Source organism: Podarcis pityusensis (assembly GCF_964106645.2).
Source record: "Podarcis pityusensis genome assembly, chromosome: 5".
Lineage (NCBI taxonomy): Eukaryota > Metazoa > Chordata > Lepidosauria > Squamata > Lacertidae > Podarcis > Podarcis pityusensis.
In genome coordinates this window covers 28,833,015-28,858,059 of record NC_138032.1, presented here as the reverse complement: position 1 = coordinate 28,858,059, position 25,045 = coordinate 28,833,015, and the positions used below count along the sequence as shown (strand labels likewise).

General features: G+C 42.7%; 1 protein-coding gene across 1 annotated transcript in view; it reads right to left on the bottom strand.

Annotated features, from left to right (window-relative positions):
* The window catches only part of COL4A4 (collagen type IV alpha 4 chain), a 66,499-nt gene that overhangs the window by 10,196 nt on the left and 31,258 nt on the right, over positions 1 to 25,045 (bottom strand). Inside the window, exons 19-38 of the mRNA XM_081007030.1 lie at positions 23,920 to 24,084; positions 21,513 to 21,605; positions 21,191 to 21,354; positions 20,298 to 20,370; positions 19,240 to 19,346; positions 18,609 to 18,792; positions 18,445 to 18,513; positions 17,441 to 17,548; positions 15,661 to 15,879; positions 12,377 to 12,538; positions 11,455 to 11,625; positions 10,819 to 10,962; positions 10,030 to 10,137; positions 8,522 to 8,703; positions 7,577 to 7,640; positions 6,669 to 6,743; positions 3,180 to 3,287; positions 2,658 to 2,765; positions 2,061 to 2,132; positions 888 to 1,016 (exon numbers count right to left, since the gene is read on the bottom strand). Coding sequence (XP_080863156.1) covers positions 888 to 1,016; positions 2,061 to 2,132; positions 2,658 to 2,765; positions 3,180 to 3,287; positions 6,669 to 6,743; positions 7,577 to 7,640; positions 8,522 to 8,703; positions 10,030 to 10,137; positions 10,819 to 10,962; positions 11,455 to 11,625; positions 12,377 to 12,538; positions 15,661 to 15,879; positions 17,441 to 17,548; positions 18,445 to 18,513; positions 18,609 to 18,792; positions 19,240 to 19,346; positions 20,298 to 20,370; positions 21,191 to 21,354; positions 21,513 to 21,605; positions 23,920 to 24,084 — 2,505 coding nt within the window. The remainder of the gene's footprint in view (positions 1 to 887; positions 1,017 to 2,060; positions 2,133 to 2,657; positions 2,766 to 3,179; positions 3,288 to 6,668; positions 6,744 to 7,576; positions 7,641 to 8,521; positions 8,704 to 10,029; positions 10,138 to 10,818; positions 10,963 to 11,454; positions 11,626 to 12,376; positions 12,539 to 15,660; positions 15,880 to 17,440; positions 17,549 to 18,444; positions 18,514 to 18,608; positions 18,793 to 19,239; positions 19,347 to 20,297; positions 20,371 to 21,190; positions 21,355 to 21,512; positions 21,606 to 23,919; positions 24,085 to 25,045) is intronic.

The window sequence follows — 25,045 nt, the reverse complement described above, 5'->3', positions numbered from 1 at the left end:
TTATTGTGCTATTTTATATTTTAGGAGATACCAAAATGTTGAATATTGACCAATAGGAACCTCATTGCAAAGGCATTTTACTCTATGTTGTGTGGACTCTATAGTTTGTTTGTGTGGCAGAACCATTCTTTCCAGCACAATATATATCTAAGATACCACAAATGTTTGCCATAGTGCATTTCCCTTGCTTTAATTATTTGTGAAATCTGCTTACATGAGTGTCCCCAGAAACCTATTGGCTGTTGTTCATGACATTAAGTAAGAAACAAACATCATCATCCTGCTCTTCAATGGGGTAGTTGAGGAGATTTCACCCCTCCCATATCCAAGAATCTCCTGAGGAGCCTGCTGATTCTCCAGAGAGGAGGAGGCGTGTTCTGCTCTCTACTTATTCTGCTCCAGCACCGAGTCAGTCAGTCAGTCAGTGTCGGAGAGAGAGAGAGAGACTGAGTGTTAGAGATCGTGTGTAGAGATAAGGTTGCTGCTAAGAGCAGCTGCAGACACTCAGTGCAGTGCAGCATTTATTTATGCTTAGACCTATTCAGCTCTGTATATAGTTTGTATAATAGTTGTAGATAGAATAAAGAAGATATTCTACAGAGCTGCTCTCCGAGTTGTTTATATACTCTGCTAGACTCTGCTGTACTCTGCTGTGTGACGACTGTCTTCTTGTTGGAGTGAATCCGGTGCTCACAACTCTAAGCTGTGAGTCCACAGCACTTTGACCTGTTCCTGTGCAGAAGGTGGTCTCTGGAAGTGCTACCCAGCTTGCCTAGCCCAGTCGGGGCTGAAGTGGATGAGTCCAGTTGGTGGCACTGGCTCAAGGGCGATGCTGACAGTAGTAATAGATTAGCTGTTTTCCTCCCATGGAGAAAACTGCTCCTTACCAGGGGGACCTAGTAGTCCTGCATCTCCAGGGGGACCCGGACGGGAAATTCCTGGTAGTCCAGGTTCTCCTCTGTTGCCTTTTGGCCCAGGTTCTCCTATGCATCCTGCAGGCCCCATTTCACTTAAACCTTACAAAGGGAATAATAAATGCACACAGAATGAAGCTTCATAATGAATAAAAGGCATATGCATAAAAGCAGACACCCAAGCACTTCCTTTCCAGGTGACGCTATCCAAGGTTGGCCAACTCTCAATGTCCATGCTTGTTCATGTGGATCTGAGGCAAGTCAGTTGCTCTCTCATAGCCTAACCTGCCTCAGAGAGTTGCAATGAGAATAAATTTGTGGGGTGGGGAGTGGGAAGAGAGCATGGCCCTTTGGAAGACACATGCGATAAAAATGATTCAAGAAATTGTGGCCCCTATGGCCCCTAAGTCACTATACAGTGGTACCTTGGGTTAAGAACTTAATTCGTTCTGGAGGTCCGTTCTTAACCTGAAACTTCTTAACCTGAGGTACCACTTTAGCTAATGGGGCCTCGTGCTGCTGCACGATTTCTGTTCTCATCCTGAAGCAAAGTTCTTAACCCGAGGTACTATTTCTGGGTTAGCGGAGTCTGTAACCTGAAGCGTCTGTAACCTGAAGTGTCTGTAACCAGAGGTAGCACTGTATAGGAGTGCCTTGCCCAGGATATTCAGCTTCCCCCTTCAGCCTTAGCCCCCTTTATCCTCCCAAAAGACTGCTCAATATCAATAAGCACTTCAGAGCAATACCCCATGAAGCATGGGGGCAGTTGCTGGAGGATAAGATCTGCAACCACTGCATGTGTGCTTTCGCACATACTTTTAGGCTTTGGGTTCCAATATCTAAGTATGGTCCTATCAGGCATATGTCTGTTTGAAATGCTACAGATAACTTGGTTTGCAAAAGGATAATTCTCCATAGCTGTTGCCCTCAATAGAAATTCCACGACACTCTCGGGCTGATTTTCACTATGCTAGCATTAACTAGTGTCAGCTGAAGCCAAACCTCACATAAAATTTAAAATCTATCGTTTATTGTTAAAATTAATGCCAGTTGGCGGCTTAACATTTGATTGAGCCTCTACTAGTAATTCCATTCGTATTCATTTTTTTCAAATTATAATTTTATAATGGTAGTTTCATTATTTACCTGGAGATCCTGGCAAGCCCTTTTGACCCTGTAGTCCATTCAGGCCATTTAATCCAGGCGGTCCCGAAAGGCCTTTGAAATATTGCAAGATGGAGAAAAAGAATGGAGGGGACAATGTGATGCAGTTCCGACAAGACTGCGTACACCCCCTGCTCTGCAATTAGACTGAGAAGAAAAGCAGCAGTGGGAGCTTCATCCCCTTTAGGTTAATGGCAGTGCAAGGGGTTATCTTTGTTAGGATCTATGCTGGGGAAGAAAGAAGAGGGTACAAAATATAAAACAGAGTTCTCTGAGGCAGACTTAATGGTCCCTTCAGGAGCTGTTGGCATGAGTTCCCTGGCTTAGGCTTCTGTGTTTCCGCCTTTCCTCAGGGCACACTTGGAAAACTTAAACAGCCCCAAGGAGGGTAGAGGAGAAGCTGACTCAACAGTTTTTTAAGGCCACTGATAGTCATTTTAGGGGCTGATAGTATGTGGTCCCTGGCTTGCGCTTCTCCAGTCCTGTATTCCTTCAAAGAACAGAGTAATATACAATTCATGTTATCACCTTTAGTCCACATCATTACATTCACTGCCACATGTTTTTCACAATAGTTACCTTTTCTCCCAGGACTGCCAGGTAATCCTTGAAAACCTGGAGCTCCCAAAAGACCAGGATTACCTTGTTCACCTGGTGCTCCTGGAATGCCTGCAGCTCCTTGGATACCTGCGGGTTGAAGACACAATCCTCATAATTAAACAATACTTACTATTTCTCCATAATATTCAATATATATTTTATGATTATGCTGGTTGCTAGAAATGACATTATTGTTAATTGCCTCTCATGTATGTCCCGAGTTGATGTAAAAAATATAGTAAAAATAACAAATAAATAATTACAAAACAGCAAGATTTGTTTAAAAGAAATACAGTATGGACCTTTCCATTCAGCTAGGAAAGTTTATTGGACTTTTCCCCACAGGGATTAGGGTGATCTTGCTTATAATCCCATCTTGACTTTCATATATTTTCTGGTTTGATTGCATGTTGATGTTTCCTTTTCTACTGATGTCATCATGGCCCATAAAAGCTTATTATGTTTAAAGTCCAGTTAATTTTTCTTTCACTTCCACCTCACCTGGGAAGCCAGGTGTTCCTGAGTATCCAGTTAGTCCTTTGGGTCCCTGTCTTCCTGGTCTCCCTTGAACACCTGTGATTCCTTGGTCCCCTGGTAATCCATCAAGTCCTTAAACCAAAGCATACAAACAAAGCAACTCTTACTGTAATATATTTTTAGCGAAACTTTTTAAATGGCAAATTCCATGCATACATAGGCATGCTTCACTGCTCAAGCATAGTGTACTGTATTAGCTTTTTGGAAACGCATTAGTATATTGTCTTCTGCAGCTTCCTTCGATGAGCGGAATAGAGCAGAATGTAATGGAGTGAAGGCATCTCACTCCACCATTCATCCACCATTTGATGTGGATGAAACTGTACTGAAAACCTACAGTATCTCACAACATCTACTAGTTTGCATTTATAAAGATTGAGCAGAACTTCCGGGGTGGCGCCATCGGCAATGGCGGACTACCTCTGAACAGGAGGGACTAGCTCCGCGGGAAACGGTTCTTTTCCGCTACGGCGAAGCGGGGACCCTTTTAAAAATCACAGGCGGATGAAGCCTGTGACCATGGGACTCAGCGGGCACCTTTAGCGCCCCCCCAACTCACTAAGGAACCCACTAACGGGCTCCGAAGTGAAGAGGGGGAAGTGGCGCGGTGCTGTGAGTCAATTGCTACTTCCGTGGAGCGAAGCCACACAGCCGTTGCCGGAGAGCGCTGCCTTTTTCCTGGGACAATTTGGACTCTAAAATAAGCACCCGTGAGTACTTAGACTTTGAACAACTGGACATTAGATAAGGACTTGCGAGCAGAAAGGAATTGGATTTTAAAAACCTTTTTTAATTTGGTACGGAACGGGACGGTCTAAACAGGAAGTCAGCCTTCCGTTCTTCGGTAGACAGAATAAAGCAAAGACAACGTAAACTAGAGCTTAGAAAATCGCCTTTAAAGGATTGGATTTCATCATTTAAAATTGTGGAACCCCCCTTCGACAGCAGGAGAAGGAGGGGGATCTTTTCCGGACTGTTTAAAGTGAGTTTAAAGTAAAGTAACTTTCCTCCATCCTGATCCTGGAGCGGGGTGTCAGGACTGACGTTTGAAGTTCATTGACCAGAGACAAGCATTTTGACAGATAGCTAAAAGAAGAGAAACATAGCGATTCCACTGCTTCCCTTCGCATCTTTAAGCAACAAATATTGACAAAGTATCTCAAAAAGGGAAACTTTGTTGCAAGAACAAATAGAAGTTTTCCCCCTAGAGGGAGACTGTGTAACTGTTACCAACTCCAGAGAGCCGGCAGCTGTTACAGATAACAATCGTGGGAACAGGCATTCGACCTTGCAGGACAATGTATTCAGAAGCTTTGTTGTGTGCTTTCTATAAAACAAATGCCCTACTGGAACAATTACATGAAAAGGTGAATTGGATGGCGACTTCGACTACAAATTTTGAACAGGCAGTGGGAAATTTTGAACAGACAGTGGGAAAATATGTGGAGCCCACCCAGGAATTAAATCAGGAGTGTGTCCTGACAGAACAGGCCCAACAGGAATATGAGTTTTCGGATTTGACAAATGAACTTGGAAAAAGCCAGATTTGGAAAGAAAAAGTTTGGTTTGGCTTGGAAATGGGGGGCTGGATTGACCCCCCTATGCTGGGATGTTTGGACTTTTCAAATCTGACAATGGGCCGTGAGATGTTTGGGATTGTGGGGGCTCTTAATTTCGGAGGGTCTTTGAAACATGCTTTTAAATACCATATGGAACTCAGTGTTGAATCTGGAAAAGGGGCTGATCTGTCGAGAAGGGTTAAAAATGTTGCCAAGCTGGAGTTACCACGAGCAGGAGACAAGGGAAAATACAGTTACAAATATGAAGAAGAGCTGCGGAAGGGACATGGAAGAGACTTGAGGGCCTCGGATATAAGGCTGCCAGGTTAATGGGCTAGATCGACGGGATAATAAGGACTGACAAAACCCAGAACCAGGAGGAAGGGACGTTGGATGAAGATTGGCTTTGTTTGTATTTCTTTTTTCTACCATTAGAACTGTTTTATAAAATTGATGAATGTTAGAAAAATGTTGGAATGAAACTACTTGGCTTTAGTAAAGATGTTTAAAGAATTATGAAAGAATATTATGGTTATGAGAAGTTGGTAAGGATAAGATTTAAGTTTTAAGCTTTAAGGTTTATTTTATTATAGAAAGATAAGATTAAAACAGTTTAGGGTAATGTAATGGCAGAATATTATGAAATATGGAAAGGATTTGCTGGGATAATTAATAACTAGGATACAAAGAAAGGGAGGAGGAGGTCAAAGAAAGAAGGTAATGACAGTTGAGGATATGAGAATAATGAATTTGTTTTTAAATGTTTTTTAATTGTGTGTGATGTATTTTTGTATTTTTTTTTCTTTTTGCCACCTTTTCTTACTTTTGAATTGGTATTCATATGGTTGGAAGGGGTTTGGTTTTTTTCTTTCTCTACTTTGTTAATTATTTTTATTTTGTATTTTCTACTGCTTTTATTTTATCTGGTAACACTTTGAAAATTTCAATAAATATCTTATAAAAAATAATAATATAAAGATTGAGCAGATGAAGGCAATGACTGACACGAAGGTAGGCAACAAGAGTCCCAAATTTTAACAGCAGCATAACTGAATATCCAAGGCTAGCATGAGGTTTGAAATGGCTCTGGCCATCTTATTGCCATCCCCTGATGAGCTTACCATGTGGCATAGGCAGGCAGTGGAAACAAGGACAAGTGGCTGTGTCGAAAAGAACTGCAGCTCCTGCCTCAGGGTACTCAACTGGGTGACTGCAGCCATAGCCATCTTCATTCCTCCACAATGTCTAAGGATTCTAGCATACCATTGCAGACAGACACTGCAATGAACTGGGGCCATAGGCAATGAAGATGGTGGTTTCTCTCAGTGTTGGCCCAGAGTATCAGTAGTGAGGCCCCAGCATTTGCTGATGCTAGTTGTGACCCAGAACGTCTCAAAAAAAGTAGAATTGTTTTTCAGTTTCTCCTGTCACATTTAAAGCTGTTTAAAGTATTTCTTTCAATCCCCACTCTATGAACAAAGGAGGAGATCTATCTAAAAAAAGGTTGGAGGATAGCAAATATTTGTTCTTGCTACTAGCATAACCCCAGTTTCATATGCATGCTCATATTTGCCATGGTGAACACTGAAGTGTGATGGGAAATGCAGATTCATACACGTGGTATAAATGTGAGTACATGTGCCCAGCATACACTCCTGTGTATTTACAGGGACATATTGCCCCTTCACTTCATGGTGATCATCTGGAGACATGCAGAGAGCACATGAAAAATGTGTCTGTAGCATAAAGTATGGATTTGAATTAAATCATCGCTTCAAATCATGAAGCCATAAATGTTTGGCTCAAATTAGTGAAAAGATATAAATACACAAGAAGATATACACTAGTTAGATAACTTGCCCATTGATAACCAAATGACCAAAGGAATCATCACCTGGCAATCCTCGATCTCCTGCAGAACCTTTCTTACCAGGCTGGCCATAAGAGACAGCTGGGTCACCTCTGTTACCTGCAAAAGTAGCATCTCATGTATAAGTAGATTCTGAAATCTTTAAACAACCTGTAGTTATTTCTTTTAAAAATTTAATTCCCTTTGTTTGCCAGTAGAGAATCTTTCAAGGGATCTTAATATATGTCAAATGGTTTCAGGATTACGGTCAATGATACTCTTACAAAAAAGAGCCTAAAACGTGCAACTACAGCAGCAGAACAAATGTGGATATTGGTCTTGACAATGTCAATATAAACAGAGAAAGGTGCTTTACCTGCTTATTTATTAGGCAGGGGCACTGGTTCACAAAATGAATCTTCCTATTTCTGAATCAATCACTTTGTGATGTTCAACTAATTCAGTTCTGTTTTATCATCCCGAAAGTTTGCAATGACATTTTATAATACTCATTTTGTTGTGCTCTCCAAATCATGTAACGCGATATAAAAACTAGTATGGTGCCTGCCTTTCCCCTTCAGCATGATCTATCAAATCTTTAATCAATGTCTATAGCCAGCATGATAGTATTTTGTTACCAGAAATTATTTCTGTTTGTATACAGTGGTACCTCGGCTGTCAAACATAATCCAAAAGACCGCTGGACTTCCGAAACGTTTGACATCCGAAGGTGCAATGGGCGGTCAGCAAATTCCATTGAGAAAATGGAGAAACGCGCCTCTTTCGATTTCCAAGGCATTCACTTCTGGGTTTTCGGCATTCGGGTTCCGAATCGTTCGGCTTCCGAGACGCTCGAAAACTGAGGTTCCACTGTATTAATTTTTTTCCTAATGCATTGACAGAAACCTGAACAGTAACTGTCAGGCACAGATGTATTACCATTGCAGCATTACCTTTAGATCCTTTTGCACCATCAAGTCCTGAACTTCCTGGAATCCCTGGCAATCCCTGTGCACCCTAATTATTTTATCAAAAGAAGAATGCCCATCAATTATATGTAAAATTTACAGCACTTGTCCCTGCAAATTAAAAATAAATGAGGGTCTTGTTTTCTGTGTCAAATTCTGATCTTTTATAATACGAAGAACTGAAAGAGTTTGTGTGTAATCTAAAACAGAAACTGCTTCAGCCTTCTCCTTTCTGATCTCTACTCTTCCCACAGAAGGCTTTATGCTGCTTGAAGATTTCTAAGTGGTCAGTGTAAACTGCTCTGTAGTACAGACCTATTGGTTTCTTGTTCAACTTGCTTCAAGACACTGATCATAATGATAATTGCACAAAACAATAAATATGGTGATCATTAGCTCTGAGATGGAAAAGCAAGTAAAAGGCAAACTTATTCATTCATATTTGACCTGCTAGCTACTGCTTACCAGAAAAGAGAAGGGGGAGATAAGAGTGGGCAGGTGGTATGGTTGTACCAGCAGAAGCAGTAGATTGGCTCTGCTAGTGGGTTTGCACCACAGCAGCCTTGCCTCCCTCCCTTCTGCCCCTCCCAGCAACTCACCTGCCAGGAGGTCAGGTAAGCACCTCCACTCCATCATGCCATCCACTACTGATAAAAACTTATGTCCTACCCTTAATCCTACGACCCAAGGGCAGACTACAACAATAAAATGGCGAACAGCAAAACACACAATACAGCTTGACAGAAAATACAAGTATTCAGTCCCCACTTAAAACTGGAGACATTGACAGCAGGGGAATGTGTGCCACAACTGGGTGCCAGTACTATGTTGCATACTGACCCCCTCCTAGGCTTTCCTCAAGAGTCCCTCAGATAAATGGCTAAATACAGCATTAGACTTTCAAACACTGTGACAATATTCTCACCCTACCTGGTCACCTTGTGGTCCTTGAAAGCCAGTGATTCCTCTCAGTCCTGCGGGTCCTGGGAGACCGGGAGGCCCTTGAAAACCAGCCTGTCCAGCATCGCCAGGTTCGCCTTTTCGAGTACCTGGAAGTGCACTTCTGCCTGGCGATCCTGGGATTCCTCTGAATCCAGTCTTGCCTTTATCACCTGAAATTATTTCAAGAGCTTGTTGTAAAGTTGTTATGCTTTCTAGTCACAGAAGAGAATGCAACCCGCCCCCCCCAAAAAACAAAACAAATCAGAAAAACTACAGAACCTGAAATTAAAAAAGGAATCTAGCATATTGTTCATCAGAACAATTTTGCTGTGTGATATGTAGATACAACACAGTAGTAAGAGCCAGTGTTTTTTTCTTTTTCTCTGGGGGTACTCAAAGGTACGTAGTACCAGTATCTTTTCCCCCCAGAAAAAAAACACTGGTAAGATCTAGACAATAACTTAAAAAACTAAAAAACCCTTAGGAGGAGAGGTTTCGCTTTTTGTTGAAGTGGTCTCATACTGAGGTCATATGAAAGGGATGTGTAGTAAGTAACTGGCCGTTAGGTCCAGTCGCAGATGACTCTGGGGTTGTGGCACTCATCACACTTTACTGACCATGGGAGCCAGCGTTTGTCCGCAGACAGCTTCCAGGTCATGTGGCCAGCATGACTAAGCTGTTTCTGGCAAACCAGAGCAATGTAGGGAAACGTCGTTTACCTTCCCGCCGGAGCGGTACCTATTTGTCTACTTGCACGTGACATGCTTTCAAACTGCTAGGTGGGCAGGAGCTAGGACCGAGCAATGGGAGCTCACCCTGTTGAGGGGATTCGAACTGCCAACCCTAGGCTCTGTGGTTTAGACCACAGCACCACCCATGTCCCTGTGTAGTAAGTACCTAAGACCAATTGAGGGTTTAGAAACTTGTAATGTGAGTTTATATTGATTAGTCTCATTTTATATTGTAATCACTGAATAGGGCTGTAAGCTCAGTGGTAGAGCATCTGCTTTGCCTGCAAAAGGTTTCAGGTTCAGTCTCCACCATATCTAGGTGGACTCCCTGTCTGGAACTCTGGGGAGCTGGTACCAATCCTTGTAGTCAATACCGAGCTAGATGGACCAATGGTCTGACTCAGTGTGAAGCAGCTTCCTGTGTTGTTTATCCTGCGATAATGCAGTCACTGAACATGAATGATGAAGGCGGTGCCTAATCTCCTACAGCATATTGTCTATCAGTAAATGCACACTGCTGGGTTCATATGATAAAGCAACAGCTCATGAGCAGTTCATTGCTAACTGACTAAGTAAACAACAGTCTGTCTGATTCACCTTTTAATTTCAGCAGACGTGTACTAGTGAATTAACTTTCTACAACAGCTGCACATGTATGAGTGCCTTCCAAAAATCAGATAGCATATGGAAGATGTCAGCTAGGGTCTGGACTTAATGTTACAGTTATTGGTTTCTGTGTAACCTGAAAACAAGCAGTTTGCTTACCCTGTGCTCCTGGGATGCCTTTATCACCAGGAAAGCCTGGCTCCCCTTTTTGTCCTTTCTCTTTCAATATGAAAACACGGCCATCCTCTCCTGGAGGTCCTCTTTCACCTTAAAGAGGTAGAATGTACTGAATGTAGGCAGAAATTTGCTCAGGACAGCATAGCTGCCCGCCCACCCACCTATCCTACTATTGGGATTCCTAATCGTGGCCTAAATATTTACTGCTCTGGGCAGGTACCACATATTCAACATTTGCTTGGTGCTTAGAGGACGGGAACTGTAGTATTCAGATGACTCCTCTTCCTTGTTTCTGCTTAGGAAATCACAAGACGACAAACCATAGCTTTAACAAAACTCTATGGGGGGGAGCAAGTTCTGATGGGGCATTCACTGGAACCATTTTTATGGTCTTTTTTGCAGCAGGTGAAAACCTTTCTATTCTCCCAGACCTTTGAAATAACTGGTATAGTATGGTCTCACAGTTTTTAAGATTTGTGATTTAACTTTGGGAGTAACTTTGGCACTCCAGCGAGGTCACTTTGGTGCTGCTAATGCAGCAGTTTAACTTCACCCCCAGAGGCACACTCCATTTGTCTCTCGTGATAGATGGATGCCAACACTGTCATGGACACTACTGGGCTAGATGGCTCAGTGGCCTAACTCAGTATAAGGGCAACTTCCTATGGCCCTATTACCAACTTAAGAAAATCTTTATCTGGCTAGGAGAAAAGGAACACACTACATGCCAAAGTAATTCAGGAGACAAGTTACAGAGATCACTCTACATACCCTTTAATCCCATAGACCCACATTCTCCTGGAGGGCCACGCAGACCTGCTTGTCCTTCTTCACCTTTCATACCAGGTGCTCCCATGTCTCCTTCACTTCCTGGGAGTCCTGGGAAACCCTGCATGCCTTGAGACCCTTGGCTCCCTTCAGAAAGATAAATGCAGATTCTAGTGCACTTAAACAAAAGACTGGATTGCTGGATTAATAATGTCACATGTGGGAGCCCTACTTTAACAGCACAAAACACTTTTTCTGTTCTAGAGAAGCCCATGGGTCAGCAATTCACTCTTCAGAATGTTGTTCTGCTCTTAACATTGGTCCTGATTGGCTCCAGCAAATCGCACAAGATCTAGACAGTGGGCACATACTGGGAAATAAATTTCCATAAATATTCTCAATGGAGCATCTGTTTTCTCTTCTTGGTAATGGGACTGCAGTATGGGCTGGGGGCTGGATCTCTGGGGCCCAGTACAGTGTATCCTTATTTGGTCATGACTCTACAAATCCCAAATGGCCCATCTCCTAGCTTTTGAAGACCAAAGAAAGGAGAGGTGATGGTTAGAAATACTATTTGTATATATGAACTGTGAAGTGCTACATCTGAAACAAAGACCATTTCATTTAGAATCCACGTACCTTTTTGCCCTGGGCGGCCTGGCAATCCATTTTCCCCTGGAAGACCTGGTTTTCCTCTTAAGCCTGGGAGGCCAGGTGGCCCTTGTACTCCAGGAAACCCAGGCATGCCTTTCATTCCAGCTGGCCCTGGTGCACCCATATCACCTTTAGGACCCTTGAAGCCTTGTAAACCTAGGAGGGGCACGGAGGGAGAGATGCACCAAATGCAAAAATACGTCCTTAACAACTACTGTATTTTTATAGAATAAAAAAAAAAAACATTTTAAAGTCTCAAAAGTTTTTTACAAAACCTAAAAGCACATATAAAATGCAATTAACCAAAACAACAGTATCAAAATAATATTCCAAATAAAAATGTTGATAAAAGTTAAAACCATAGCTCTACAGACTCCTTGAAATTGCTCTGCTACATTCATAAAGCCAAGGTACATGGGGAGGAGAGCAAACAAGATGGCGAAATCAAATTGTTTACAGCAAGAATTGAAATGTCAGATGTTCAGCATGTACAAGCTGGGTCTCCCCCCCCCCACTGCTCCCCCTCTATAAGCCCTGCCTATGCACACATCCATTCCCCCCACAGCTGCCTTGGCCTGCCTCTCTCATTTCCTATTTGTGTCAATTTTACATTGTTAGACAGTTGAGGCAGGTATCTGTCATATCTGATCTTTGTAGTGCCATGTACATAACTGGTGCCACATTTATTTATTTTTTTAAGTGAGATGCCACACCTATTTTAACCAATACACATGTATACCATGCCAGTCCACAAGTGGAAACAATTACATTAACAAGTAATTTGTTGGAAAGCACCCAAAGATTTCAAGGTTGCTAACCACAATATATTTCAGCCATCAAATACCTGGGTCAACCTGTATGCTTTAGACTCCCACCTGAATATTTACAAGGATAATGATGCACTTACCTGGAAAGCCTGGTGGTCCAAAAGAGCCTGGAGGTCCTGGCAGCCCCTGCAAGCCTTTGTCACATGGCAGACCAGGTGACCCAGGGCCTCCTGTGACTCCTATGTCACCTTTTCTACCTCTGAGACCTTTTGCTCCGGGAAATCCTGGGATGCCAGGCTGTCCTGCAAGGATAATTCATTTATGAAGCCCCCCCAAAATCAAAATAATTTAGTCTGAAACAATTGGGCCTGGTTTGCACTTCATGCTAAGGCAAACCTCTGGAGAAAAGATCCCAGCTGCTTTACTCCTCCCCAGTTTTACTGCTGGGCCACACTGACCCGAGCCATAGTTTGGCTTGGCATATCAGCTGAAACAGGGCTCATGGATAAGCCACAAGCTCAAATTTGGATGAACACGCCATGCCAAGGCATGGCTTAGCAAAGTGCCATTCAGCAGCAGAATAACTAGGGAGGAGCACAGTGGTTAGCATCTTTTCTCTGAGAGCCCCTGCATTCACACTAAGCCATCATGAACAGTGTCTTTGGCTCATTTTAGCTCATTCAGTATGTTCATTTTGGAAGATCTAGCCTTACACATTTTCAATTCTGCAGCATGAAACAGAAAGAAAAGAGAAGACGCCCTTTGCACGAGACTGGAGCTTATGCTCCTCACATTCCATACAGAAATAATACTGAAGATAGTAAAATGACATCCCTGCTGGGAGTTGCTATCCAAAGCAATCACTTCATGTTGCTGCAGGGAAAGACGGGACCTGGGGAAATATATTTATATTCACAGGATGTTGTCCTTTGCTTTCATGAGCTTAAAAGGGACATTTTCACTCCCCTCTGCTACACACAGGCAAAGTGAACAATATTGGGGCAGGCTGGCTTCACAATATGACCTGTCCTTCCAGTTTGTACTGCAACCCCCAACCCCAGAAACCTCACAAGATGATGGCAATGCTGACAGCATAATGAGGCTTGCCACAAAACAATCAACCTGTGACTTGAAAAGAGCAGGTAGCAGGGGGCCGCTAGGGGCACATTGGAAGACAACCGACAGTACCATCTCTCTGTCTCACACGAGGTAATTAAGAGGCTGATATGGGAGTATGCAGCCTCCCTTGTTACCCCAAGGGAATGGGGAACACTGCCTTGCCTGCGGTTGCCATAAATCACCCGCGAGTTCGAAAGATGGGGGTGAGGGCACAAGGCGCACCCCCCCGTGTGGGACGGCTCTCCCAGACGCTGTCTCTGATCGCGCGATCTGGTTGCAGGAGCTCAAAATAAACAATTAGAGAGAAGCAAATGCACATACTTTGAGTGAAGAACGGGAGTTAAGACTGCTAATTGAAGTGACCTCTGTGAAGTGGAGCGAGGGGCTGGATTTAACAGGAAATATATTAAGAAGAAGATACATCAAAGGGTCGGTATGTTGGAACGGGACGGAATGGGGGGGACTTTTTTTTTTTTAAATCTTATGTGAGTACCTAACAATCCCCCCCCCCCCAAGAAGAATCGTTGCAATTACTGATTATAAGCAGGATGATTAAGAACTGTGTGGAAATGAATTACTAATCAAAGATATGGCTTGTGGAATATCTGGAAAGGAATGAAAGGCCTTTGGAATGAAAGGCCTTTGGAATGACGCAGTTATGAAAAGAGACTTGTTAAGAAGCAGGCCTGGCTCCAAGATTTATGATCGAGGGGGAGGAGACCATGGATCAGACTGTGAGTTTGACCTGGCAGAACCCCCTAAAAAGATTCAGGAGAGAGTGACAGGCCTGCGAGGACTAACGGGCAGACTTTAAGAATGTTTTATACGGAAGTGTTGAAATGGCGTCTGTCTGTTTGAATATGGCTCTTGGAGGAATGGAAAATCCACACAGGATATAACAATGTTTGTTTTTAACCCGCTTGTGGAGACTATCAGAGGTCACAAAGAAAGGAATATGTGATAACAAGAAGAAGATGAGGAAAACAATAAAGAGAAGATTGGACAGAACTGTGAATACTATTTGGACAGAATTGTGAATATTAAAGCAGCAGCAAGAGAGATGTTTGGATCCCTTTCTGAGCTCGAAGCATGGGTACCCCCAACAAAAATTTAAAAAATTTGGCTTTGTAATTTGGAATTAATGTGATTTGATTGGTTTGTTAATAAAAATTATATTTAAAAAAAGAGCAGGTATGCATAAAGCAAATCTGAATAGAACTTCTGAAGCTGAGTAAGTGAAAGTCGCTTTTCTCTCAAATCTTGATGGCACTGTTTAACACATACAATGCCCAATAGAAATTGATATTTAGGGCATACTGTGCTCCTTTTAGAGTGATGATGTTGCCCCAATCTTCATCAACCCACAATTGGAGATGGAATTTACCAGAGATCAGATTAACTCATTCACATGATTTGAAAATGCCCATTTAGTGATCATTTCTACCACATGGGAAATGGTAGAATTTCTGTTGACCCGAGTCAAGAATAAGTAAAAGAAACAAACTGTAAATATGTGAAGCTATCTGGACTGTTTTTTTGTGAGTTGCTATGCTTCTGAGATCTCCCCACTATACAACCCCTCACTTTTCCTTTCCTTTCCTCTTACTCTCATTCTTATTTTCAACTAGGGTTTCCCAAACATATCCAGATTGTGTGTGTCCTTCAACCTCTTACATTAGAATTATTATTATTATTATTTATGAAATTTATATACCACCCTATATCCGCAGGTCTCAGGGCAGTTCACAAGATAAAATTACAATAAAAAACATGAAATACACAAAATAAAAACAAAAGCAACCCAATAACCCCCTCCCAACACATTTTAAAAAGGCATTGGATGTTAATCAGCTAAAGGACTGGTTAAAGAGGAACTTTTTTTGCCTGGCGTCTAAAGGTCTTATAATGAAGGTGCCTGGCAAACCTCCCTCAGGAGAGCATTCCACAAATGGGGAGCCACCACAGAAAAGGTCCATTCTCCTGTTGCCACCCTCTAAACCTCTTGTGAAGGGGACGCATGAAGAAGGGCCTTAGAATATGATAACAGGGTTTGGGTAGGTTCACATAGAAAGAGGCAGTCCTTGAGATATTACGATCCTGAGTCAATTAAGGCTATATAAGTCAAAACCAGCACTTTAAATTGGGCACGGTAGCCGGGGCAGTCGGATCAGACATTATTTATTGAGTTATTTTTATTTTTCCTCTCCAGAAACATATTTTTGGGGAGAAGTAGCTTATAGTCAGTCAATAATCAGTAACAAATCCAAAAAACATAAGATAAATCATGCACAAATATGCATCATACCTTGAAGGCCAGCAAAACCTGGTTCACCTCTTAAGCCTTGCAGGCCTGGTAAACCGGGAAGACCTCTGTTGCCTGGAATTCCTGGAGGACCATAACTGTTGTCACCTAAAATGCCTTTTGGACCTTCAAGACCAGGAGGACCTGGCAACCCTGGAGCACCATCCAGCCTTGGACCACTTTCACCTTGTGCACCTTGATCACCAGTCTCACCCCTGAAACCTAAAGAATAATGAAATCTAGATGACATAGGATCATTTTCTTAACTTGTTTAATTTCAACTTGTAATGATATCACTTGTGAAATAAGAATGTAAAGAGAGATTTCCTATATCCATATAGTGCAGCAGCTTGTTTTCCAATCATTGGCCAATCAGACACATATGGGGAGGTCATAATGAGGCATGAAGACAGTAGCTCCTCCTCATTGTTTGCACCCAGGAACTGATATCAGCGGCATACTGTCTGTGAATGTATGATCTGGAGTCAGGCAGTTAGGTTGTGCATTCATAGCACTGCCCAGAGGAGGAATGACCACTGAGAAGAGTGAAGAGAAAAGCGAAGAAATGCCATGGGGCATGGTCTTCATTTGCCCCAGCTGCAACAAAACATGTCTTTCCCGTATCAGTATCTACAGCCACAGCAGATGCTGTAACCTTCCAACAGTTTAACTTCACCACCAAAGGCACACTCCTCCATTGTCTACCAATAATAATAATAATAATAATAATAATAATAATAATAATATATTATTTATACCCTGCCCATCTGGCTGGGTCTCCCCAGCCACTCTGGGCGGCTTCCAACAGAACACTAAAATACAATAACCTATTAAACATTAAACCAAGACAGATGGATGCCAATTCAACCGCCTGTGAAACTGGGGGTTGAATTTACCCATCATGGCTGTTAGATCTGTCCTCTGTGTGTTCATCTTATCCCTGTGAATTCATTCTAAGTATTGCAAACACTCAAAGCAATTTAACTGAGAGCAAGTGGAGATCGTCAGTATTTGGGATCACATTAATCCAAGGATAGCTGATCTTACCATCCCAGACCATTTGCTGTGCTGGGGCTGATGTGAGTTGTGGTCCAACAACATATTGCAGAGGTGGGTACTACATTTGCTACCCTGGATTAATCTACTTCTTTATTTAATGCAAGTTTCTAACCTGATGAGATATTTTAGGCTATAGCAGTCTGGGACTTGAATCACTACTGGGAAATGTGTCTCAAACCAGCTCTTCAGAGCCTCAAGCAGAGGTTTAAGATCTGCTTCCTGACTGGTTTCAACAAACATAAGAAGAGCCTTGCTGAATTATGCCAGAGACCCATCTAATTTAGCATCCTGTCCTCACAGTGTCCAACCAGATGCCCACGAGAACCCCACATAAGGAACCTGAATCTCTCTTTCCAGCTTGTTATCAGCAGCTGGTATTCAGAAACATACTGCCTCAAACAGTGGAGGTAGAACATAGCCATCATGGGTAGTAGCCACCAATAGTTCTCCATGAATTTATTTATTCCTCCTTAAAGTCATTCAGGTTGGTGGCCATCACTACATCTTGTGGGAAACAAGATCTAATGGGAGCCAAGCACTGGAGAAAAAGCACGTAAGCTACAATTCTTTTCTAAAACTGACTTTATTTAAATGACCTGACAACATTCAGGTGCTTCAGTTACACAATAAGCATGAGGTTCAGAAGAAGAAAACAGAATATATATTAAAATCACTCCATACCCATACTCAACAAATCAATACACCCTGCCCTTCTTTCACTTACCTTCCGGACCAGGATTGCCTGGTATTCCTGGTCTGCCCTGTTGGCCTTTGAAGCCATCAAAACCATTGGGACCAGCTCGCCCAGGCTGCCCTCTCAATCCTTTCGGACCTGAATGGACAGATTGTGCACAGCTTAGTTGAATGCTTCCAAACCTTCTGTGGAACAAACCTAGCTAGATCCATTTTATAAATATAGGGGTTGAATTTTTAAAACATTTCAGGCAAGATCAATGCATTCTTATGACTGATAGGTTTCATGTTCACGCTATCTCATCATGCATACACATACCTTGTCTGGCAATGTGTAATTTCTGCCATTCAAGTTTCCATTAAAAAAAGACACCAGTCTGAGCAACTCTAATTCAATATTAAATAATAATTAATATTAAGTGATAACATTAAGAGATAGGAAGTTCCAAGCAATTCAATTGGCAGGATGAAGAGTTATCCTAAAGCAATTGCAATGGAAAGTCAGTAAGTTCTCCATGTTTTCTGACTATCCAGGAGCTGGCCAAAGACAATAATACTTGTAAAGAACTACCACTTAGTCCATTTCCTTGGCTTTTACCAAACAAATGAAATACGGAGTCAGATTTGACCCCTTATTTCTTTTAATCATAGTTGTGCTCCAAAACCCATGGCAAAATGCTTCTGAGACTCATATTAGAGATTTCCCTTGCTGTCCCACCCGGAGAGTATCTAAATGATATAACCATATAAGAGGAGCATACCAAACTTTATTTTTCCACCAAGTTCACTACCAGTGAAAAACAAAAGGTGTTTTTTGCATAGAGTATTAGGGAGGTTCTAGCCCTGCTTTTAATTTTTAGCTATCATTTATGATAACCTCGCATCTGTGTTTCTTTTCCAATCTTGAGAATTCTTACCCTACACCTCATTACTGTACGTTTTAAATTACAGAAGTCTGTTTAATTCTGAATAACTTGAAGACATTAACAGCTTCCGTAGAAAGAAGAGTACCTTATTTCACTTTTGTGGTCATACCTGATATACCTTTAAAACCAGGTGCACCTGGATTCCCAGGGTATGCTGCTGTGTAAGGAAGAGTAGCACCTAGAAGAAAAGCAACCATCAATTGGTTTGACCCAACCTCTCAAACAACTGAACCAATAGAGTATTCTCTTTTCAATGCAAAATACATACATTACCTTTTTCACCTTTTGGGCCAGGTGGTCCTCTAATACCCGGGCTTCCTGGACTTCCAGGCAGACCCCGGACACCTTGCAGACCCTGAATTCCAAAACCTGTTGGTCCTACTGGCCCTTTTGGGCCAGGAAGTCCAGGGGAACCAGGAAATCCCTTATCACCTGGCAAAGCTCTTCCATCAAGCCCCTGTAAACAATGAATACAAATGCACAATTCATATATTTGAACTCACTTCCAGCTGATCCCCTTAAATTCACCAGGTTTTCCAAAAGGGCCTTGAGATTCACTTGTTCACAGCAGCTTACTCATGAGCAATATTTCCTTCTGAATGATGGACTTGTTAAATCAATGTTTTATTGCTGGGCTGGGCATGTCCTTATTGTTGGTTTTATTAGTGTTGTAGCTATGTTAGAAGTTTTGCACTAGAACCCCATGATCCCAGGTGCAAAAGGCATACTGTTAGAATTAAAGAACAGGGTGCCACTGAGCATGTTCTGAGCTTAGGAGCCAGCTTTGATTATAAGAACTGCGCAGAACTCTTAGCCCTTTCACACAGAAAGACAACTCCTGGTTAGTTTACATCCTCATAGTTACAATGAAGGGGAAAAGAACTGTCAAAACAATCAGGTATACCTTAAAGCCCTTTTCACCAGGCAGTCCTAGTTCTCCATTCCTGCCAGCAATACCATTTCTTCCGGGAAATCCAGGCTCACCTTGAAGACCTCTTTGTCCTTTTATCCCTTTAAATTATGGAAATATTACAGTCAGTATGCAATATATGTATGTATGTATGTATGCATGCTGTTGAAGACTATGGTACATGAATGTTTTAGGAAATGCCCCCAAACTGCTAGAAAACTGGGCAAACCAATAAGAATGCAGCTTTACAAAAAGTTATAGGACAGTATTTTGCGTTTGGATAAAATGCATTTTTCTTTCTAATTAGTGTTCAGAATATTAAAAGTTCTGTCTTAAAACAATGAATGCCAACCCTGAGTTTTGGTATTTGTACAGGATTTTATGCAGGAGGAATCAGAGAGGAGAAAAAAATTAGCTTCTCCATTAATTATATAAGGTCAGAAACCTTCTCCTCCTCTTCTGTGGAATGCATTAGCCAAAGAAATTACTGAGGTGTCTATGATGAATGTGTGCAAATTCAGTCTATTTTTTTTTTAAGAACAACCCTAAAAATCTTGCAGTAAGATGAATAAGTGGATGCATGTGAACATTTCAAATGAAAAGTGGTTCATAGTGAATTAGGATGAGCAGAAAAACAGAAAGATGGTGCGAATGGAGATGCTTGACAAAACTTAAGCAAGAATCTTAGGACAGTTGGTACCACTTTAACTAGGTAGTGCATTTTTCACAATAACATAAAAAGCAGAGTGCTGATCAGTGGAGGGACATGGAATAAGGAACAGACTGCACTAAGCTCCTTGCATTTGATAGATCATAAAAATGAGGAAGTGGAAGACAATACTCTAATTATGGCACTTACAGACTATAACTTTGGAGAAAGAACTTCAGACAGATGGCTAGTGTTTATTACTCCCAGGGCAAATCGTTGGCTCTTTTGTGTGAAGCTTCTACACCACAAACACTACGCAATACAAAATTTGGATATACCATTGGAAACAGTCCCCAAGTTTAAAGAAAAAAAATCTCATGGGTTTAGTATGTTGTATAGTTACCTTTTATTCTTATTCTAGCTGGGTCACCCTTATCACCTTTTTCACCAGTCAACCCAAATGGACCTGGTATTCCCTTACAAGTGTTAAAATAAAAAAAAGTTATAGTCAATTGAAATAATAGCTGAGATCTGACAGCAAGTAAACTTCTATTGAGCAAGATGAGCAAGATGGGAGTGTGATGCTCTCTTTTCAAACTGACAACAGAGGTTATCCGGGTGCACTGGCGGACGAAGGTGGGGGCGGGGTGTGTGGTTTGCCGGGCCCGGGTGCCATCCTGGGGGGTGCCATTGCAGCCGCCCCCCCTGGGATGCTCGCCAGCCATGCCCCCACCTGTTCACCATTCCGGGTGCTGGAACATGTCGCTCCGCCACTGTCCAGGTTACACCATGAGCTTTCCCCATCCTGCTCCCACAGGAGCCTTTCATCAAGATCTTTCCCAATGTTTTGCTGTCATGGCACACTGTCAAGAACAGTTGAAGAATCCTGCTGGATCAGAGTATAGACCCATCTCGCCCAGTATCCTGTTTCCAACACTGACCAACCATCAGTTGCCTATGGAGAACTTGCAAGCAGGACCTGAGCACAATAGCCCACTGTTGCTGTTTCCCCCCCAGCGACCGCTATTATACACAGGCACCACAACTAGTAGTGCTTGAAGGTCTTATCCTCCATGAACCCCCCTTTAAAGCCATCTGCATTGATGGTCATCACCACACCTTGAAGTAGCAAATTCCACAGTTTAAGTATGCGTTGTGTGATCCACCTGAACATTAGCATCAAAATGTGACAAAATAAAAGCCGAATCCTCAGAAATAAAGAAATGAACAACATAAGGAAACATCAATCTGCTCTGTGGATGCCAGAATATAAAATATTGCCTATAAGTTACTCACTGGGGAACCTGGTGGCCCTACTGCACCAGGTAAGCCTGGATCACCTGTTCTTCCATATTTTCCAGGTACCCCTACTTCTCCTTTTCTTCCAGGGACACCTGGCGGACCTCGTATTCCAGGTGCACCACAAGGACCAGCACCACATAAGCAGCTACTTGCATTCCCTGTATAGGCACAAAGGAAGCAGGGCTTTGGACCAGACAAATAATGCAAGTTCACAAAGCGATTATGACTTGTGTTTTTATCTCAAGGACAGTCATGGTTAAATTACATGATTTGATTGAGATGAGGCATTTGCTCTGTGAGGGATGCAGGTACTTGCCTTTCTCTCCTTTTGCACCTCTTTCTCCAGGTGATCCCTTCTGGCCTTTAGCTCCTGGCGGCCCAGGAGACCCTCTCCCAGTACAAGCCACACCTTGAAATTTTACAAAAGATATATTTCATTGTTTTAATTGGTTATATTTGCCTCTGTTCTTTTTTTAAAAAATAAACAGCGTGGCCTCATTCTTAGAGCTGACATGTTAGACAGCTACAGGACCAGATGGTTACATCAGCAGAAGCCTGTTTGACTGCCAATGTGATGCCCACTTCCTAGTTAATAGGATATATATGTTCACCCATCCATCCTCTTCTCCATTTCTCCTGAAGTTTGGAACACTAAATTACTATTATTATTATTATTATTATTCTACTCCTCACACAATTCTACATTATATAGTACATAATCATGTTACTGTTTTCAAACAATTGTTGCTGAAACTGTAGAACTAACTTGCTACGCAGAGCTAAAAAGGTAAAGGTAAAGGGACCCCTGATCATTAGGTACAGTCGTGGCCGACTCTGGGGTTGCGGCGCACATCTCACTTTATTGGCTGAGGGAGCCAGCGTACAGCTTCCGGGTCATGTGGCCAGCATGGCTAAGCCGCTTCTGGCAAACCAGAGCAGCGCACGGAAACGCTGTTTACTTTCCCGCTGGAGCGGTACTTTATCTACTTGCACTTTGAGGTGCTTTTGAACTGCTAGGTTGGCAGGAGCAGGGACCGAGCAATGGGAGCTCACCCTGTTGCGGGGATTCAAACTGCCAACCTTCTGATCAGCAAGTCTTAGGCTCTGTGGTTTAACCCACAGCGCCACCCGCTGAAACTGTAGAACTAACTTGCTACGCAGAGCTAGAGTTCTGCAATACAGAACTGAGTGGAGTAAATAAAGATTCCTTTAGACATATTCCCCCCTCACACACACATTCCATATGCAGTTGATAGATCATTGGGCAGCATACAAAAATATTATTCCCACAATCCACCTTCAGAGTTCACTTCTTCAAAGTAGGAGGTTATTATTTCTAACAAAGAAGCAGCGAGAAGGAGGAGGGTATTTAGCCCTTCTTTCCACCTGTCTCTTTTCTCCCTCAGCTTCCCCTCAGATGCTTTCTCCTCGGCTGAGGCTCTGTTGCAGTGCAACCAATGTGGGGGGGAGGCCCATACTGGAAGGGGAAAGCAGTAAAGTGCCTTCCTCTTAAAGCTTCTTCCAGAGGTGACTCATGAGGGTAGTGAGTCAGAGGCTGCAAAGTCTTCCTGGCAGCAGCACTTTGGTCACCAAGATGGTGTGAGGGAGGGACTTTGGGGGAGTTCTGGCCCAGCAGTGGCCTTGCAGGTGCACGCATATAAGCTGGGCTACCACTACCAACCTGAAGTAACCCTGATCTTACTGCCACCTGTACACCACCATCCTGATGAGTGCAGCGCTGTTACCATTGCCTCTGCCCCTCCTCATAAGCCTCCTTCCTTGCTGGTGATTGTGCTTTCCTGGTATTACTCCACCTTGGATAAATGGAAGCCAGATTTTGAAGACAAATAGTAAAGGCAATAAGCCTGGTTTGCCCATATCTGGAATGATTACTGTTATTACTGCTTGGTAAATAACTATTGCTAAATATTAGGGGTAGGAAACCAGTTTGGTCCACAAGGCCATTTCCCCCAAACCCCACCCACTTGTCAATCCCCTGCCAATTACATGCCTGTCATTTGTGATGTTAAGCTGATTATCGGAGGGAGAACAAGGCTCAATTCTGTACATGTTTGTTCCCAAGACTGAGCAGAACTGAACATAAATGCAAGGTTTGTTCTCCCTCCACTCCCCTTCAAATGATGGGGAGGAAGAGAAAGAACGCTCTGCAAACCCTATGCTCAGTGCTTCCCAAAGTGCCAACCATAGGACTGGCAAAGCCTCTTGCACTGAAGTTTCTGAGCACCGAACAATCATCTGGTTATTGGGGACTTGGGAACCCTGTGCAAGGGATTACATAACTGGCAAGAGTTGTCATGCCCACCTGTCAAAGTTGGCCCACCCCTCCTATAAAGAAATGAGTGGAATTATAGTCAATAATAATATTACACATACACATACATACACACAGTGGTACCTCAGTTTACAAACTTAATCAGTTCCGGAATTCCATTCTTAAACCGAAACGGTTCTTAAACCTAGGTGCACTTTCCCTAATGAGGCCTCCCGCCACTGTGCCCTTCCACCATTTGGATTCCATTCTTAGACCGAGGTAAAGTTCGCAAACTGGGACACTACTTCCGGTTTTGCGGAGCTCATGAACCAAATCGTTTGTAAACAAGACCATCTTTAAACCGAGGTACCAGTGTGTGTGTGTGTGTGTGTAAGTAATCTTCAAGTTGAAATATTTTTGTTCAATGTTCAAAGTATTTTGCTCATCTTACCAGGTGGTCCAGGCAAGCCCTGCTTTCCTGGTGTTCCTGGAAAACCCGGCAACCCTGGAGAGCCAGGCCTTCCTAGTGCCATGTCAGCTATAGCAGGGAGACCAGGGTCACCTCGAAAGCCCTGAGGCCCTTGTACTCCCAATAGACCTTTGGGACCAGGGATACCTATGGAGGAGGAGAAGAAAGAACAAGTCATGGAGTCTTGTAAAAGTCATAGAGAAGCTATCTATGGGAGAAGCTGCATTTGGGGTATGGCATTCTAAAACTCAAATTATTTGAGCTACACCTCACTGAATATTCTAGAACAGGGATGGGAAACCCGTGGAGCCTCCAGATATTGTTACATTCCAACTCGCATCAACCCCAACCAGTGTGGTCAATGGCAAAGGTTGATGTGAGTTGTGGCCAAGCAACATTTGAAGGCCCAGTTATCCAGGATAATGGATTCCTTATGTTTTAAACTAATATTTCCTTCTGATAGTCTGGCATGGCTTGAAAGGGAAGCTCAATTGATCTCCAAATTCCTGTTCAAGTGATTTCCGCAACCGTAGCAATTATCTTCAAACTATTTGTTCTAAAGCACACAAGAAAACTGAGCTGCAAATCACAGGTTTTGGCGTTTCATTCTTTTCTTTTTCTTAATAGTTGTAAAACAGCACAAAACAGTCTTACCAGTTTGGATTACAACACTGGCACATGCTCTGGAAACAATAGGTTGGTACTGCGTCTCGGAGTATTTCTTGCCCTAGGAATTCTGGGTTGACCTTAAGTTCCCATTGAAATCAATGGCCCTCAAGTTAAGACATGGCAGTTTTGTCCCACTGATTTAACAAGAAACTGCATTAGACCAAAGGCCCACCTAGTCCTGGGTTCTGTTCCCACAGCTGCCTATCAGATTTCTACTGGAAGACTACAAGCAGAATATGAGCAATTGCACTCTGCTGTTCATGTTCTCTAGCAACTAGTATTCAGAGGCAGCATGCAACTCACCAGGGTTTCAGTTAGCAAGCCTCTGTCAGCTGTACTTTGAAACGCCAAGAATTGAACCTGGGACTTTCTGAATTAAAGACAAATGTTCTACCACTGAATTTTAATTCAAAGCAGTGAACTCCCAGGTAAATGTGTG